The 15,019-nt window shown below is 37.5% G+C and overlaps 1 protein-coding gene across 4 annotated transcripts in view; it reads left to right on the top strand.

Moving 5' to 3' along the window:
* Positions 1–15,019, top strand: part of LOC121169425 (X-linked inhibitor of apoptosis) — a 34,893-nt gene that overhangs the window by 9,839 nt on the left and 10,035 nt on the right. For all 4 annotated transcript variants that reach the window (XM_041000028.1, XM_041000026.1, XM_041000027.1 and 1 more), the window contains 5 exons: positions 2,673–3,581; positions 4,622–4,721; positions 5,686–5,764; positions 6,350–6,392; positions 13,485–13,685. In XM_041000028.1, coding sequence (XP_040855962.1) covers positions 2,705–3,581; positions 4,622–4,721; positions 5,686–5,764; positions 6,350–6,392; positions 13,485–13,685 — 1,300 coding nt within the window. In that variant the 5' untranslated portion in view covers positions 2,673–2,704. The remainder of the gene's footprint in view (positions 1–2,672; positions 3,582–4,621; positions 4,722–5,685; positions 5,765–6,349; positions 6,393–13,484; positions 13,686–15,019) is intronic.

The following is a 15,019-nucleotide window of genomic DNA, read 5'->3' as shown; positions in this document are numbered from 1 at the left end:
TAGTGTTCAGTTAAACACTTTTGAATAAAATCTGCTTTTCAAAACAGTGAAATATAAACCATCAGATAAAGTTCTTGAACGCTTCAAATAGTTGCTCATGCTTGTGTTGGGTGATGGATTCTTCTAATGGTATTATCTGCAATGGAATGACTACTTACACATCACAGAATGTCCATCATTGTGGAGTGAGAATAAATATGATTTTATACTCCTTGTTTTGATTGACCTGAGAAATAAATCCTGTCACCTTTGAGATGATAATTTTGTGTTGAGCATTAATTATCTTACATAATTATAGATTTGGAATGTTTAATCTAGATCCTTCTTTGAGGTAGGAGAAAGCCTACAGGACAACTTTTGTATGGCTATAGATTTTTGTAAAGTTCGTCCTTCTATAGAGCTAAGATCTGGTTATATGCAATCATTTATCCTAATTCTGCCCCCAGACACACAGAATTTGGGTCCCCTCCCCCTTTTAATACATGACAGTGGTAAAGTTAACAAGGTATCTTGTCTACCATTTCCCTCACATTTTTTTCCATTCAGGACAGTCTCACTCCTCCCAACTATTCCTCAAATGCTATAGTTCTCATCATCTTATTTGCTAAGGACATTAAACTGTTACTGTCCTTTCTCAAATGTGTTTGTAACTGGAAATAATATTCACTAGGTAGCTGAATTGAAGGTGGATATTGCACATCTGGACTGTAATGCAGCCTGAAGTTGTTCAAATTTTTTAGCAGCATAAAGAATTTGTGATTAAAATCTTCACGTTGTAAAGTTTGCTTTGACATGGTTTCTTTCAAGACCCAGTCTCCGTCTTCCTTTAGTTGTGCAACTGATTTTTAGAAGCCAGAATGTACGACTTTACACTTATCTCTATTAAATTTTATCGTAACTTATCTAACCAGCCTTTGTGTCTTTGAAGCTTGATTTTTGCATGCACCTTATTATGCTGGCTGAACAAGGAGTGTTAAAACTAACATTGTTTTCAGAAATCTGGAAGATGATAATTGCATCAGTCATGAAGATTGTATTCTAAAGGTTATAGAACTCAGCTCTTAAAGTGTATATGAATTAGTACCATTGTGGATTGACAAGGCTAGGAAAGACTGAAGTCCATCACCAGCTTGAATGAGAGAAATCTTGTGTTAAAAGTCGTATTCTAAGACATATTGTGCCAACACAGTGTAAAAAGACTTAGATAACTTGTCCCAAGAAATTGTTGTACATATGAATTATAGTTGTTAATATTCTTTTAATTTGCATTTGGCCCTTATAGATTGATCACAGTTATCAGATAATTCTGTGGAAGGTTCTGGCAAGCCAGGCTTTCCCTCTGGCTAACGTGACTATAATATTGTTTTACCTGGAGCAGCTCTATTTGTGCAGGATTAGCAGCATTGTTTTTACTTTGAAATGTGTCTAATTTGGGAGATAAATTGTCTTGCCACCCTTTTCATAGCTGGACCAGTTCCTTTCATATTTTGTCTAAGTAATTTGGAAGCTCTAATAAGACTTCTGTCCCATTTGAACAGACTGTTTTTTGACCAAGGAAAATTGATAGCAAAACACTCTGTAAATAAGATGTGCAGATGTTTGGGATTTTTTTCTCAAGTCACACACCATATACTCAAACATGGGGTCTTTAAAAAGTTAACGGAAAAAATGTGTGTTCTAAACTATACGTGGGTATATATATATAATATATTATAGATTATAATTATATATAATATATTATAATATATTATATAATAATAAATGTATATTATTATATATATTATATATATATATAACACTAAAGTAAACTTACCATTTAAATTATTTGCCTAATTATTGGAAAGGTAGAGAAAGAAAGTAGGCTGAGGGGTCTGAAACCAGAATCGGAATCCGAGTCTCCCAAATGAGGGTTAGAGAGCCAGCTGCTTGAGGTGTGACCTGCAGCCTTCCAGGGTCTGCACTAGCGGGCAGCTTAGAACCAGGAGTTGGAACTGGGGCACAAAGCTGGGCATTCCGGTGTAGGATGTGGCATCTTAACTGGTGGCTTTCCCTCCTAAGCCAATTAACCACACTAACTTATTTTCAATTCCTCTTTTTCCATGAACTTTTTGAAGTGCTCTAGAATAAGTTTTTACAAAAAAAAAAAATGTATCCTTTGTTTAATTTGAAAGTCAAACATTGGATGCCCTTTCAGAATATGTAAAAACCAGTAATATCATTTTTTTGCTGAGCAACAAAGCGAAGGCATATAGAAATTAATACATGAACATTCTGAACGTTTGTAAGCTGACCCTTGATAGCTTGAAAATATCATTGTGACAGTTATGCATAGACTTTAAGAATCTGCATATTTTATACTTTCATGTCTTTCCTAATTAATGAAATTATCTAGCTAATAGTATAATTGACATCATGTAGTTTATATCTGTGGAAAATAAGCTCTTGTAGTTCTGTTCTGTCTACTTTCCTCAAAAAGAGAAAACAAATGCCAGATTTTACTTTGGTAACTTGAATTATATGGTAATATAATGTTGTAGTATTTAGAATTAGAATGTTTCTTAGAGTTTGATTCATTGTTCTGATGTCATCAGTGGGTAATTTGTTTCTAATATCAAAAGTGTATTACTTGTGTTTCACATTTTGGATTTCCTAATGTAATGTTCTCTTTTTAGAAAAGGTGGACAAGTCCTATTTTCAAGAGAAGATGACTTTTAACAATTTTGAAGGATCTAAAACTTGTGTACCTGCAGACATCAATAAAGATGAAGAATTTGTAGAAGAGTTTAATAGATTAAAAACTTTTACTAATTTTCCAAGTAGTAGTCCTGTTTCAGCGTCAACTCTGGCCCGAGCAGGTTTTCTTTATACTGGTGAAGGAGACACTGTGCAATGCTTTAGTTGTCATGCAGCAGTAGATAGATGGCAATATGGAGACTCAGCAATTGGAAGACACAGAAAAGTATCTCCAAATTGCAGATTTATCAACGGCTTTTATTTTGAAAATAGTGCGGCACAACCTACAAATCCTGGTGTCCAAAATGGTCAATACAAAGTTGAAAACTACCTGGGAAGCAGAAATCATTTTGCTCTAGACAGATCTTCTGAGACGCACGCAGAGTATCTTTTGCGAACGGGACAGGTCGTAGATAAATCAGACACCATATACCCAAAGAACCCTGCCATGTGTAGTGAAGAAGCTAGATTAAAGTCATTTCAGAACTGGCCAGATTATGCCCACTTAACCCCAAGAGAATTAGCTAGTGCTGGGCTCTACTACACGGGTATTGATGATCAAGTGCAGTGCTTTTGTTGTGGTGGAAAACTGAAAAATTGGGAGCCTTGTGATCGTGCCTGGTCGGAACATAGGCGACACTTTCCTAATTGCTTCTTTGTTTTGGGCCGAAATATTAATAGTCGAAGTGAATCTGATGTTGTGAGTTCTGATAGGAATTTTTCAAATTCAACAAATCTTCCAAGAATTCCAGCCATGGCAGATTATGAAGCACGGATCATATCTTTTGGGACGTGGATATACTCAGTTAACAAGGAGCAGCTTGCAAGAGCTGGATTTTTTGCTTTAGGTAAACTTTATTATAAACCCAATAAATAACTTTCCTAGTATCCCAGGGCTTCTTAAAAGGAATATATGGTTGTTGTTCCCTGAACTGGTGGATAGTTAGTTATAAGCTGGTATTACTATTTAAATCAGTATTATTTAGTAAACTCATATGGAGTCTGTTGTTGTACTAATGAATATGTGAAAAAGGCCACTATATTATTATAAGTCTTGTTTACTTTGTAATTGTCTTTACGAGAGGGATGACTGATGTGCAGAAGACACTAGAAATCCTTGTGGGTCTGAACTGCCAATTATTTATTGAGCACCTACTACATACATGTGCTCTTTCTCTCCCTGTGTATACATATTACATGCATTTTCCCCTGAACCTCACAACAATAGTATAAAAAGAATCAACACTAGAGACTTTTGTTTGGCCTATAGTATAATTGACAGTCTCTACCTTTAGTACATAGTGTTCATAATTGGAAGCTGCTCTGTATCATGCCTTATTGTTTTAAATGAGTGATTTTCAGGTCGACTGCTGTAGAGAAGTATTGGGAAGGGCCATTAGTGTGATGGTTTTCAGGGATAGTTTTTAAAAATCATATCATTTTATACCTGACCCATGCATTTAATGATTGAATTGTGCCCCAAAACAAAGTATCAGTTATTTCAGAATATTTTATTTATATAGTACCATAGACAAATGTGTAATAATTTCTTTGTGTCTAATTTCATTAATGCTTAGAACATAACTTATTTTGAAGTTTCACAATTTGACAAAGTAGGTATAATACTGATGGCCCAAATGATACACGTTAAAAAGAAAGTAGCAATTATAGTTTTGAACATAAAAATTGGGCAATTTTATGTTTGTGTTCTGTAAAATACCCCAGGTTGAATCTATTACTAAGATGTGAGAGTTTGAGTGCTTTCCTTTAAGTGGTATTTTTTTTTTCATGTACTATTATAGATGTGATCAATTTTCAGGTATTGAGATGGGTATTTTGAATGAAGTTCTCATTACACAAATATGTTTTTCCTTGTGTGTTTTCTTAGGTGAAGGCGATAAAGTAAAGTGTTTTCACTGTGGAGGAGGGCTAACTGATTGGAAGCCCAATGAAGACCCTTGGGAACAGCATGCTAAGTGGTACCCAGGGTAAGATTCATTCAGTAACAGGCAAGATGGGCAGTATGAGCTGGGCAGACTTGAGTTACTCTCACTTCAACTATTCTTGTTTTTATTTTAGCTCAGAATTTGAGCCAAGTGTATAAAAATGGGGTCACCTACTTTTCATAGGGCAAAAAAAAATTCACCTACCCCAGGTGACTAAATCATTTGTTCCTTAGGTATCATATTTATGACATTCAGATTCTTCTAGTGCTAAGCAACATATTAGGGAATGCACGTTTTTTTTTTTTGTTGGAAGTCAGCTGTTATCCTCTGTGCAAGAGCCTATGTTGCTAGGAAGATTCCTTAAGAGACTGTCACCCCTAGGATCTCATTGATTTCAAGATAAAGTTGTTCCTTTTTTTTTTTGTCTTCTTTAAAAGTTGAAATTTATTAAGGTTTATTTTTTTTACTCAACTAACATAATTAATATAGAAAAGGAGCTTTTTCCCCCTTGAAAGGAGAGTTGATAGAAAATTGGATAATGTTTAATTTGGTGATGCCTTAAAAATAATGAAAACCAGGTTGGTGTGGTGGCTCAGTAGGCTAATCCTCTGCCGGTAAGTGGCAGCATCCCATATAGGTGTTGGTTCAGTTCCCAGATGCTCCTCTTCCAATCCAGCTACCCACTGTTGGCCTAGGAGGGCATTGGTGGGTGGTCCAGCTCCTTGTGTTCCTTCATCCACCTGGGAGACCCAGAAGAATTTCCTGGAGTCAGAGCTGCTCAGCTCCAGCCATTGCAGCCATTTAGGGAGTGAGCCAGTAGATGGTAGATGGGTTGATCTCTCTTTCTGTGTGTCTCTCTCCTCTCTGTACATCTGCCTTTCAAATTAAAAATAAATAAATGAATCTTTAGAAATAGTGAAAATCAAGTTAATGGAATGAATATTATGGGTATTTTATCTTTATGTAGACTTTACTGATTTATCAGCAACCTTGTTTCATTCTTTAGGTGTAAATATTTGTTAGAAGAGAAAGGACAAGAATTTGTAAACAATATTCATTTAACTCATTCACTTGAGGAGTCCCAGGTAAGTCTGGTATAATACATATTTCTAGATATGTCATTTATTTTTTATAATTATTCCTTCATGTAATATTCATAATATAATATTGTAAATTAATATTGTCATTGGGATTTAAAAGGGAGAATTTGTACTTCTTAATCTAAAGCATATTTGTGAAATTAGATTTTATATAATGAGGTCTGGTGCTCATAAGTAGTTTTAACCTTTTTTCAAACAGTATTTTAATCCCCAAAATCTAAAGTTTGTAGGAGGAACTGGGGTGGCCAGTGGATCAACAAGTATGTGAAAAGAACTGTGAGCTACATTGGGAGAACTGGGCTCCCCTGAGGAGCTACCATGGCTGTATTGCCTCATAAAGTTAGTTAAGTCCATGGGCTTCAGTTTCTTGTTTATAAGGTGAAAAGGGTTTGGGTTAGGTGGTCGTTGAACATCTTTGTAGTTCCATCATCAACCTGTGCCTCTTATAAATATTCATATTTTTAATTAGAATAAAACCAATTTATTTCAACTTAACCATTACATTTTCAGATTGAATCAGTTGCCTTCTACCAAAAAAATTCTAACTTAGAATTCATGTTTTTATTTTAGGCAACAACTGCAGAAAGTGCACCATCACTAACTAAAAGAATTGGTAAATATACTTATTAAACTAAATGCATTTTTTATGTCACTACCAATTTATTTTGCCTTTTTCTTTTTTATATAGTTATTTATGGAATGTAAAAATAAGCATATTCTTTCAGTCACCATAGCATATGTACTTGAGATTGCTAAAAATCTAAGAATTTATTGAAGTGTTCTTATATTTAAGTCATCTTTCTGTGTTATGAACATTAATGTGCTGGCAGGCATTGTAGCACAGTAGATAAGTTGCCACTTAAGATGCTTACATTGCGTTTTAGAGTGCTGTATGAGTCCCAGTTACTCTGTGCTTTTCATCCAGTGGATGGAAGATCTCTCTTGTGTGTGTCTCCCTTTCTCTACTGTTTGTCTTTCAAATAAATAAATAAAATCTTAGGAAGAAAGAATGGTAATATAGCCATTGCATGGTTTTTCCATCTATAGGAGGTTCCATCTGTAGGAACTGTCCCATCACTATTTCACTTAAAAATTACAAGAGAAAGGGTAAGTATTTTTGTCCCTGGAGCTTAAGTGAGCGAAGATCATAAACCAGTGTTCTGCTTACATCACCAGGAACAACCTTAAGCCACCTGCTTCTTTATCTCATGCCATCTTTTTGCTTTGCTTTTTGCCATCCTGCTGCTTCACAGAGGAGTGAGATTGTATTTGCTTAGCTCCTACATATTAAAAGAGGTGAAAATTTTTATTTGTTTCTGTTTAAGAAGCAAAGAGACCAAGCTCACATTTGCAGCTTCACTCTTCTAGTCTCTTTTAACAGCCAGGCCCAGAGCTAGGAGCTTGGAGATCAACCCGTATCTCCCATATGGCTAACAAGTACCCAACTACATGATCCACCTCCTGATACCTCCCAGTCTGCCTTAATAGGAGGCCAGAATCTGTAGCTGGAGTCAGGAATCTAAGCAACGCACTTGGATACGGGGCATGGACATCTTGACTACTAGGCTAAAAATCTACCCCCTAGGTAGAGGTTTTATGACAAAGATTGTCTACTCATCATGGACATTTTTAAAACCAGAAAGCAGTCAGAAAAGGATATTATGTCAAACTGTTGTTCTCACAGTGAAGAACCTGAGACTCAGAAAGATTAAGAGACCTGTTCTTAGTCACATTGCAGATTAATGGAAGCAGTGAACAAGGTCTTCTGGTTCATACAGTACACAGCAGCTCTTATTTTCAACGTAGATGTCATATTTCAAGAATAATAGAAAGTTTGACTTAAAATAAGTTGGTTGATTGTCTACTTCTGTGCTTGTAGAATTGTCTGTTTAGGACCTTGAGGATTACAAGGCAAGAGCATATCTACTCAAAAATGTACTAGAAAAGAGCTACCTTATTTTTCAGTATGGATCGTATAACAGGCATAAACAATACATTTAAATAGAATTTAATGTATACTTTCCAAATTAGTCAAAAACAAAGATTCTGTAACAATGTTTTTTTGATATTTAATGATGCTTGACTAATGTGACTTGTTCTGGTTTACAATTAATGTTATTAAGTTCAGGTAAAATTCACATAAATTTCACCTGTATACAGTGTATAATTCAGTTCTATCTAGTAAAAAAATGAGATTGTGCAACCATCACTTTTTTAGTTGTATAACATTGCCATTACTCGAAAATAGCCCCATAATCTACACAATAGCAGTCTTTCTCCATACTACCCCTGCCTCTAGACCCAGGCAACTACTATTGTGTCTAACGATTTGCCTATTCTGGACACTTAAATAGAATCAGGCTTCAGGATTTATCTATGGGGTAGCACATATGTTCCATTGTATGACAATACCGCATTTTGGTTATCCATTTGTTGGTTGATTACCAGATTTGCTTCCACTTTTTGAATATTAAGAATGCTACTTCTATGATTATTGACAGTTTTTGTATAGATATGTTCTTAATTGTCTTGGGTGCTTATATCTAAGAATGGAGTTAGTGGGTTACACATTAACTCTATGTTTAACCTTGAACTGCCACACAATTTTCCAGCAGAACTAAAGCCTTTGACATTTACAGCACTAGTTTATGAGGATTCCAATTTCTCAGTGTCCTTGCCAAAACTTACCTATCTTTTAAAAATTGTTTAGGTATCAGCCTTATGGCATGGCGGGTGTCACCAGTGCTACCATCTTATATGGGTGCTGGTTCGTGTTCTGGCTGTTCCACTTCCAATCCAGCTCCCTGCTTATGGATTGGGAAAGCAGTAGAAGATGGGCAAAGTCCTTGAGCTCCTGTACCCCTGTGCAAGACCATGGCGAAGTTCTTGACTCCAGGCTTTAGCCTGGTACAGCCTTGGCCACTACAGCCATTTGGAGAGAGAACCAGTGGATGGAAGATCTCTCTATCTCTGTGTGTGTCTGTCTGTCTCTGTCTTCCTTCTTTCCTTTCTTCCTTCCTCTCTGTTATTTTGCCTTTCAAATAAATTTTTAAAAAATTTAAATAAGAAAAAGCAATGTTTGAAAATTTGTTATAGAGAACTTCATCCACTGGTTAATCCTGAATGTTTGTAGCAGCTAAGGCTCAGCCAGGCCAAACCTGAAAACAGGGAACTCAGTCCAGGTTTCCAAATTGAAAGGGTCTTAACAACTTGAGCCAACAGCTGCTTCCTAGGGTTTGTGTTAATAAACAAATAAGGATCAGAACTAGGGCGTGAGAACTCAGGTATTTTAGTATGGAGTGTGGGCATCCCAGCTAACATCTTAACCTGCCAAGTGAAATGCCAACCTTACTTTTTATTACAGCTAGCCTAATGGGTATGACATGATATCTAATTTTGGTTTTGTTTTATGTTTCCCTAATGGCTAATGCTGAACATCTTTACATGTGCTTACTAACAACTTGTAAATCTTTAGAGAAATATGTATTTATCTCCTTTGATCGTTTTATAGTTAGATTGTCTTTATTGAGCTGCAAGAGCTCTTTAATTGCCCTTGTCAGAGATATGATTTGCAAATATTTTCTCCCAGTCTCTGGATTGTCTGTCTTTTTACTTTTTTTTTTTTAAGATTTGTTTATTTGAAAGGCAGAATTAGAGAGGGAGAGACATACAGAAAAAACTTCTGTCTTCTGGCTCACTCTCAAATAGCTGCAACAGCCAAGACTGGGCCAGGCCAAAGCCAGGAAGCAGGAACTTCTTCCAGATCACCCATGTTGGTAGTAAGGCCCCAAATACTTGCCTCATCTGCTGCTGCTTTTCCAGGCTCATTAACAATGTGTAAGTGGAACAGCCTGGACGTGAATGTGCGCTCATGTGGCATAGAGTGCTAGAGGTGATGGCTTAACCCACTGCACCATGACATCGGGCCACAGGTGCTATTTTTTGTGTCCAATTTTATTTATTCCTTTTTTGCTATACATTTGGCGTTATATTTAAGAAACCATTGCCTAATCCTGGGTCACAAATATTTATATCTATATTTTCTTCTAAGAGCAGTTCCCTTTAGATCTTTGATCATTTTTAGTTAACGTTTATTTTTCCACATCATGGGGTGAGAGGGATCAATTTCATTCTTTTTCATGTAGATATCCAGTTGTCCTAGCCTTGCGTTTTTAGGAATTTCCATTTGAGATACCTGTGGGAAATCCAACTAGAAAAATAATACGGTATTTTTTGAAAGATTTATTCATTTTTATTGGAAAAGAAGATTTGCAGAAAGAAGGACAGTTCTTCCATGTGCCGGTTTACTTTCCAGATGATTGCAATGGCTGGAAACGAATCAGTCCAAAGCCAGGAGCCAGAAGCCCCCTCAGGGTCTCCCACACTGGTGCAGGACCTTAAAGCCTTGTGCCATCCTCTGCTATATCAGTCCGCGACCAGGGAGCTGGGTGTTTAGAAGTGGATGAGCCACTATATGAACCCCTGCCCTTAAGGTATTCTGGTGCTTGCAGGGGATGGATTACCCATTTGAACTATCACACCTGCCCCGATAATAAAATCTTGAATTCATATAAATGAGAAGTAAAATGGTGATGGTGAGGGAAGTGCCTGGAGAAATTATTTAAAAAGAAAAGAAAGATCCATAAGGGAATGGAGGGGAGCCACTAATATCTGATCAGGTGACTGGAAGTAAAGGAGCCAGCAAAACAAGCTTGCAAAACGTCAAGTGAGAGGGAGAAGCACGGACATCCCATGTTTGTGGTACCAAGGTTTGATACCCAATTCTGGCTCCTGACTTCAGCTTCCTGTTACTGCAGCCCTGGGAGTCAGCAGTGGGCTCTCCAGTAACTGGCTTCTTGCTACCCACATGAGAGACTTGGTTTCAGTTCCTGGCGGTCGGCTTTGGCCTCAACCGTGGCCATTGCAGGCAGTTAGAGAATGAAATAGCAGTTGGGAACTTTCGCTGTGCCTCTGAAATAAATAAAATTTAACAGCTGCTTAGACTGAATTCAGTCCACATTTTTTTCTCTGTATTGGTTAATAGTACCATAGTTCATAGGGTTGTCCAGTAATTTGAGTTATTCTAAATTCTTTACTGTCCTTAATCCTTCCAAATTTAATTAATCACCAAGTCTGATAGATTCCACCTTATTAATATTCTCTGAAACCCATCTCCTCTCCTCACTGATTCTCTTGTAGTTCAGCCCTTATTTGTAATCTGGACTGTTGTAATAGTGTACTGATAGATTTTTTTGTCTCTGCATTATATGACCTCCCAACTGAGTTTTCTTTATCAAATACAAATCTTCTTAAGTTGCTTTATTACCTTAAAAAATCTTTCCTACCTTGCATGTTATGTTTGTTACAGTCAAATCCCTGCATCTCTCCCTTTCCAGCCTCCTTTTTTTTAGTGTTACAATTTATTTATTTGAAAGTCAGAGTTATAGAGAAAGAGAACGATAGAGACAGAGATCTAAATGGCAGCAACAACCAAGGCTGAGCCATACCAAAGCCAGGAGCTAAGGGCTTCATCCGAATCTCACAAATGGGTACAGGGGCCCAAGCATTTGGGCCATCTTCCACTGCTTTAGTGCATGCATTAGTGTGGAGTTGGATCAGAAGTGGAGCACTCTGGAGTAATTGAATTGGCACTGATATGGGATGCTGACATTGCAGAGAGCAGCTAAACCCATTGTGTCACAGTGCCAGCCCCATCCAACCTTCTTTTTATGCAAAGAAAAAGAATCTTCCATCTACTGATTCATTGACCCACATACCCACAGAAACCTGTGCTGGGTCACAATGCAACCAGGAACCTTATCTTAATCTGAGTCTCTTGCCTGGGCAGCATGTGTGTTTATAGGAATCTATAATCAAAAGTGGAACCAGCTCTCAGGCCCAGGCAATCTCCTTTGGACTGTGAATTTGTTTAATCAACTGTCTTAACTTCCGTGCCATGCACATGTCCCAAAGCCTCCTGTCTTAACATTCATTTGAAAGGCAGAGGAGGAGAAAGAGAAATTGTCACCCATTGCTTCACTCTCCAAATGCGTACAAACAGCCTGGACTGGTTCAGGCTTAAGCCATGAACTGGGAATGACATTCTGCCGCTCTACATATTTGGGAGGAACCCAAGTGTTCAGGCTGTCATTGGTTGCCTCCCAGGTTCTTTAACATAGAGCTGAATTGAAAGTAAAGCCAGGACTCAATTCCAGGCATTCCAGTATGAGATGTCAGCATCCCCAAGCAGCAGCTTAACTTGCAGTGCCACTCTACCCACCCTAGTCTCCTCTTTCAGAAAGCATATCAATGTGTATTATACATAAAATGGAGTACTTAATTAAAAAAAATTATTTGAAAGATAGAGTGACAGAGGGGGAGAGACAAAGATCTTTCATCTGCTATTTCCGCCTCAAGTACCCATGACTGCTGCAGCTAGTCAGACCAAAGCTAATACCCAGGAACTCTGAGTTTCCAACATAGTTGGCAGGAACCTAAGCACTTGCACCAATGTGCGCCAACTTGCTGTCTCCCAGGCACATTAACAGGGAGCAGGAATACGAGTGGTGGCAGGATTCCATCACAAGCTACTTCCAATATGGGATTTGGGAATCCCAAAGCAGCAGCTTAACCTAGTGTGTTGCAATGTCCGCCCCCAGTAAAGTAGTTAAAGTGTACAAATGTTAGTTTTTCAACTCTGAATTTTAACATAAATGTACACCTCACCCTATAACCATTCCTCAGGTCAGGATTTAGAGAATTCCTACCACTCTAGAAAACTCTTTCAGGCACTTTGCAGTTAATACCTATTCCCAAGTCTACCTTTTGTTAAGATAGGCTCATTTCATATATTACCATAGATTGTGAATTTCTTACATGTGGAGTCAGTCTCACAGTATGTATTCATTCTTCTTTCTCTAGTTCATCATTATGATGACATTTTGCTCATCATAGCTATGAGACTCACTCATGTTGTCCATGACAGTAGTTTATTTTTGCTGTGTGGTATTTGACTATACCACATTTTTTGTATCCACTCACTTGATGGTAGACATATGAGGTGTTTGCAGTTTGGGGCTGTTGTTAATAACGCTGCTATGAATATTCTTGTGCATGTCTTTGGTGGAGATATGTCAGATTCACCATCCTATAGTTCTTTGGGCCTAATAAAAATGAGTTCCCATTTATTTTCTTGCCTTATCTGGTCCAATCCCCACAGCTACATAAACTAAGTCTAAGAGCTAGGAAACTAATAAGATCAAAGTCATTGGAATTTCTCTCTCTCTTTTTTTTTTTTTTTCAAAGTAATTTCTAGGAGCTGCCTAACAGTATCACCTCTTAAAGTGCCTTAGTTGTTAATGATTGTGGCTGATTTGGAAACAAGTTCAGATTTTCAAGCAGCCTAACCCTTTTCTTACCTATTTTATCTTACATTGCAGTTTTATAAGTCTTTAAACTATGCTTAAACTGGGTTAAACTGAAACTGTCTTATTGTATTATTAACTAATTTTAACATTTTGATTGTAAGATTCTCATTCATGGCTGACTTTTTTTTTTTCTTCCCAAAACAGCTTTGGTTTGCTGGCTTGTTTTTGTGTTTTTGCTTACTAGTTAATTTTTTTTCTTTGTAACTGTATTCTGTTCTTAAGTTGTGTTGATGAAACAAATTGTATATATTCTTTTTCCTCACCAATTTTCATTCCAGATGATACCATCTTCCAAAGTCCTATGGTACAAGAAGCTATACGAATGGGATTCAATTCCAAGGACATTAAGAAAATAATGGAAGAAAAAGTTCAGATGTGTGGGAGCAACTATAATTCACTTGAGATTCTGGTTGCAGATCTAGTGAATGCTCAGAAAAACAGTACACAAGATGAATCAAGTCAGACTTCATTGCAGAAAGGTATGCATGGCTGTTTTTAAGAAGCAAGAAAAATCCCGACAGCATCATGTAACTTTCTGGGACAGTCATTCTCCTCCTTTATTACAAAATAGTACAAACATACACAAAAGTGAGAAGAATAGAATAAGCTGTCACATTCCCATCAACCAGATCCAGTAGTTTTTACCACTTGCAGTCCTATTTCTTATCTTTCTCCCAGCTTTTTTTGCCTTAGCATTTCAAAGTAAATATCAGAGATCCTATGTATCATTGCGTGTAAATACTTCCATATTTATCTAGTAGACAAGGACTTTATTTTTGTAAGATTCTAAAATTTATTTGAAAGACAGAGTGACAGAGCAAGAGTGAAATCTTGCATCTGATGTTTCACTCCCCAAATGGCTGCAGCAGCGGGGCTAGGCCAGGCAGAAAGAACAGCCAGGAATTGCATCTGACTCTACCATGTGGGTAGCAGGGTACCAAAGACTTTGACCATCTTCCACTGATTTCTGAGGCACATTAGCAGGGACATAGACAGGAAATGGAGCAACTGAGATGTGAATTGGCGCTCATAAGGGATGTCGGCATCACAGCCAGTGGCACAGCCCACTGTGCCACAGTGATGGCCCTGACATAAAAAATGTTTTAAATTTTTACTGTATTTATTCAACAGGCAAAGAGATACACAGAACACTCATTTGGTGGTTTACTTCTCAAATGCTCATAATAGCTGGGGCTGGGCCAGACCAAAGAAAGGATTTAGGAACATAAACCTGGTCTCCCATGTTTGTGGCTAGAACCAAATCACTTGAGCCTGTATCAGCTGCTTCCCTTGTTGCACAGTTACCTGGAAGCTGGAATTAGGAATGGAGCCAGGACTCAAATCCAGGCACTCCAATATAGGCTGAAGGCATCCCCGGCAGTGTCCTCACCACTGTGCCAAATGCCAGACTCAAGCCCCCCCCCCCTTTTTAAGGAATTAATTACTGCATTAGATTTTCTAGGTCACAGCGGTTACATCATGATTACTGCAACACTGTTCTCACGTTACTGTGATACTAACACAAAGGAAACAGAGTCATAGAGTTCTGAGAATATAATACTTTTCTCCCTCTCCTCTTTCTGTTTTAGTTTTTTGAGATAACCTTTTTAATTTACATTATAGTAAGAGGCTTAATGCTCTGCTAGATGAAGATTGGGGCTTGGTTTTTAAACATAGCCTTACCACACTCTATGTTAGTGTGCTCTGGCTGATACAGTAAAATACCATAGATTATATTTCTCACACTTCTGGAGGTTGGAAGTACATGAGCAAGGATACTTTTCCTGGCTAATGGATGGCTGCCTTCTCCCCT

The sequence above is a fragment of the Ochotona curzoniae genome, unplaced genomic scaffold (genome assembly GCF_017591425.1).
Source record: "Ochotona curzoniae isolate NIBS_2020 unplaced genomic scaffold, NIBS_Ocur_1.0 scaffold_1852, whole genome shotgun sequence".
Taxonomy (NCBI): domain Eukaryota; kingdom Metazoa; phylum Chordata; class Mammalia; order Lagomorpha; family Ochotonidae; genus Ochotona; species Ochotona curzoniae.
The sequence above is the reverse complement of the archived record's forward strand: the minus strand, read 5'-3'. Positions and strand labels throughout refer to the sequence as shown.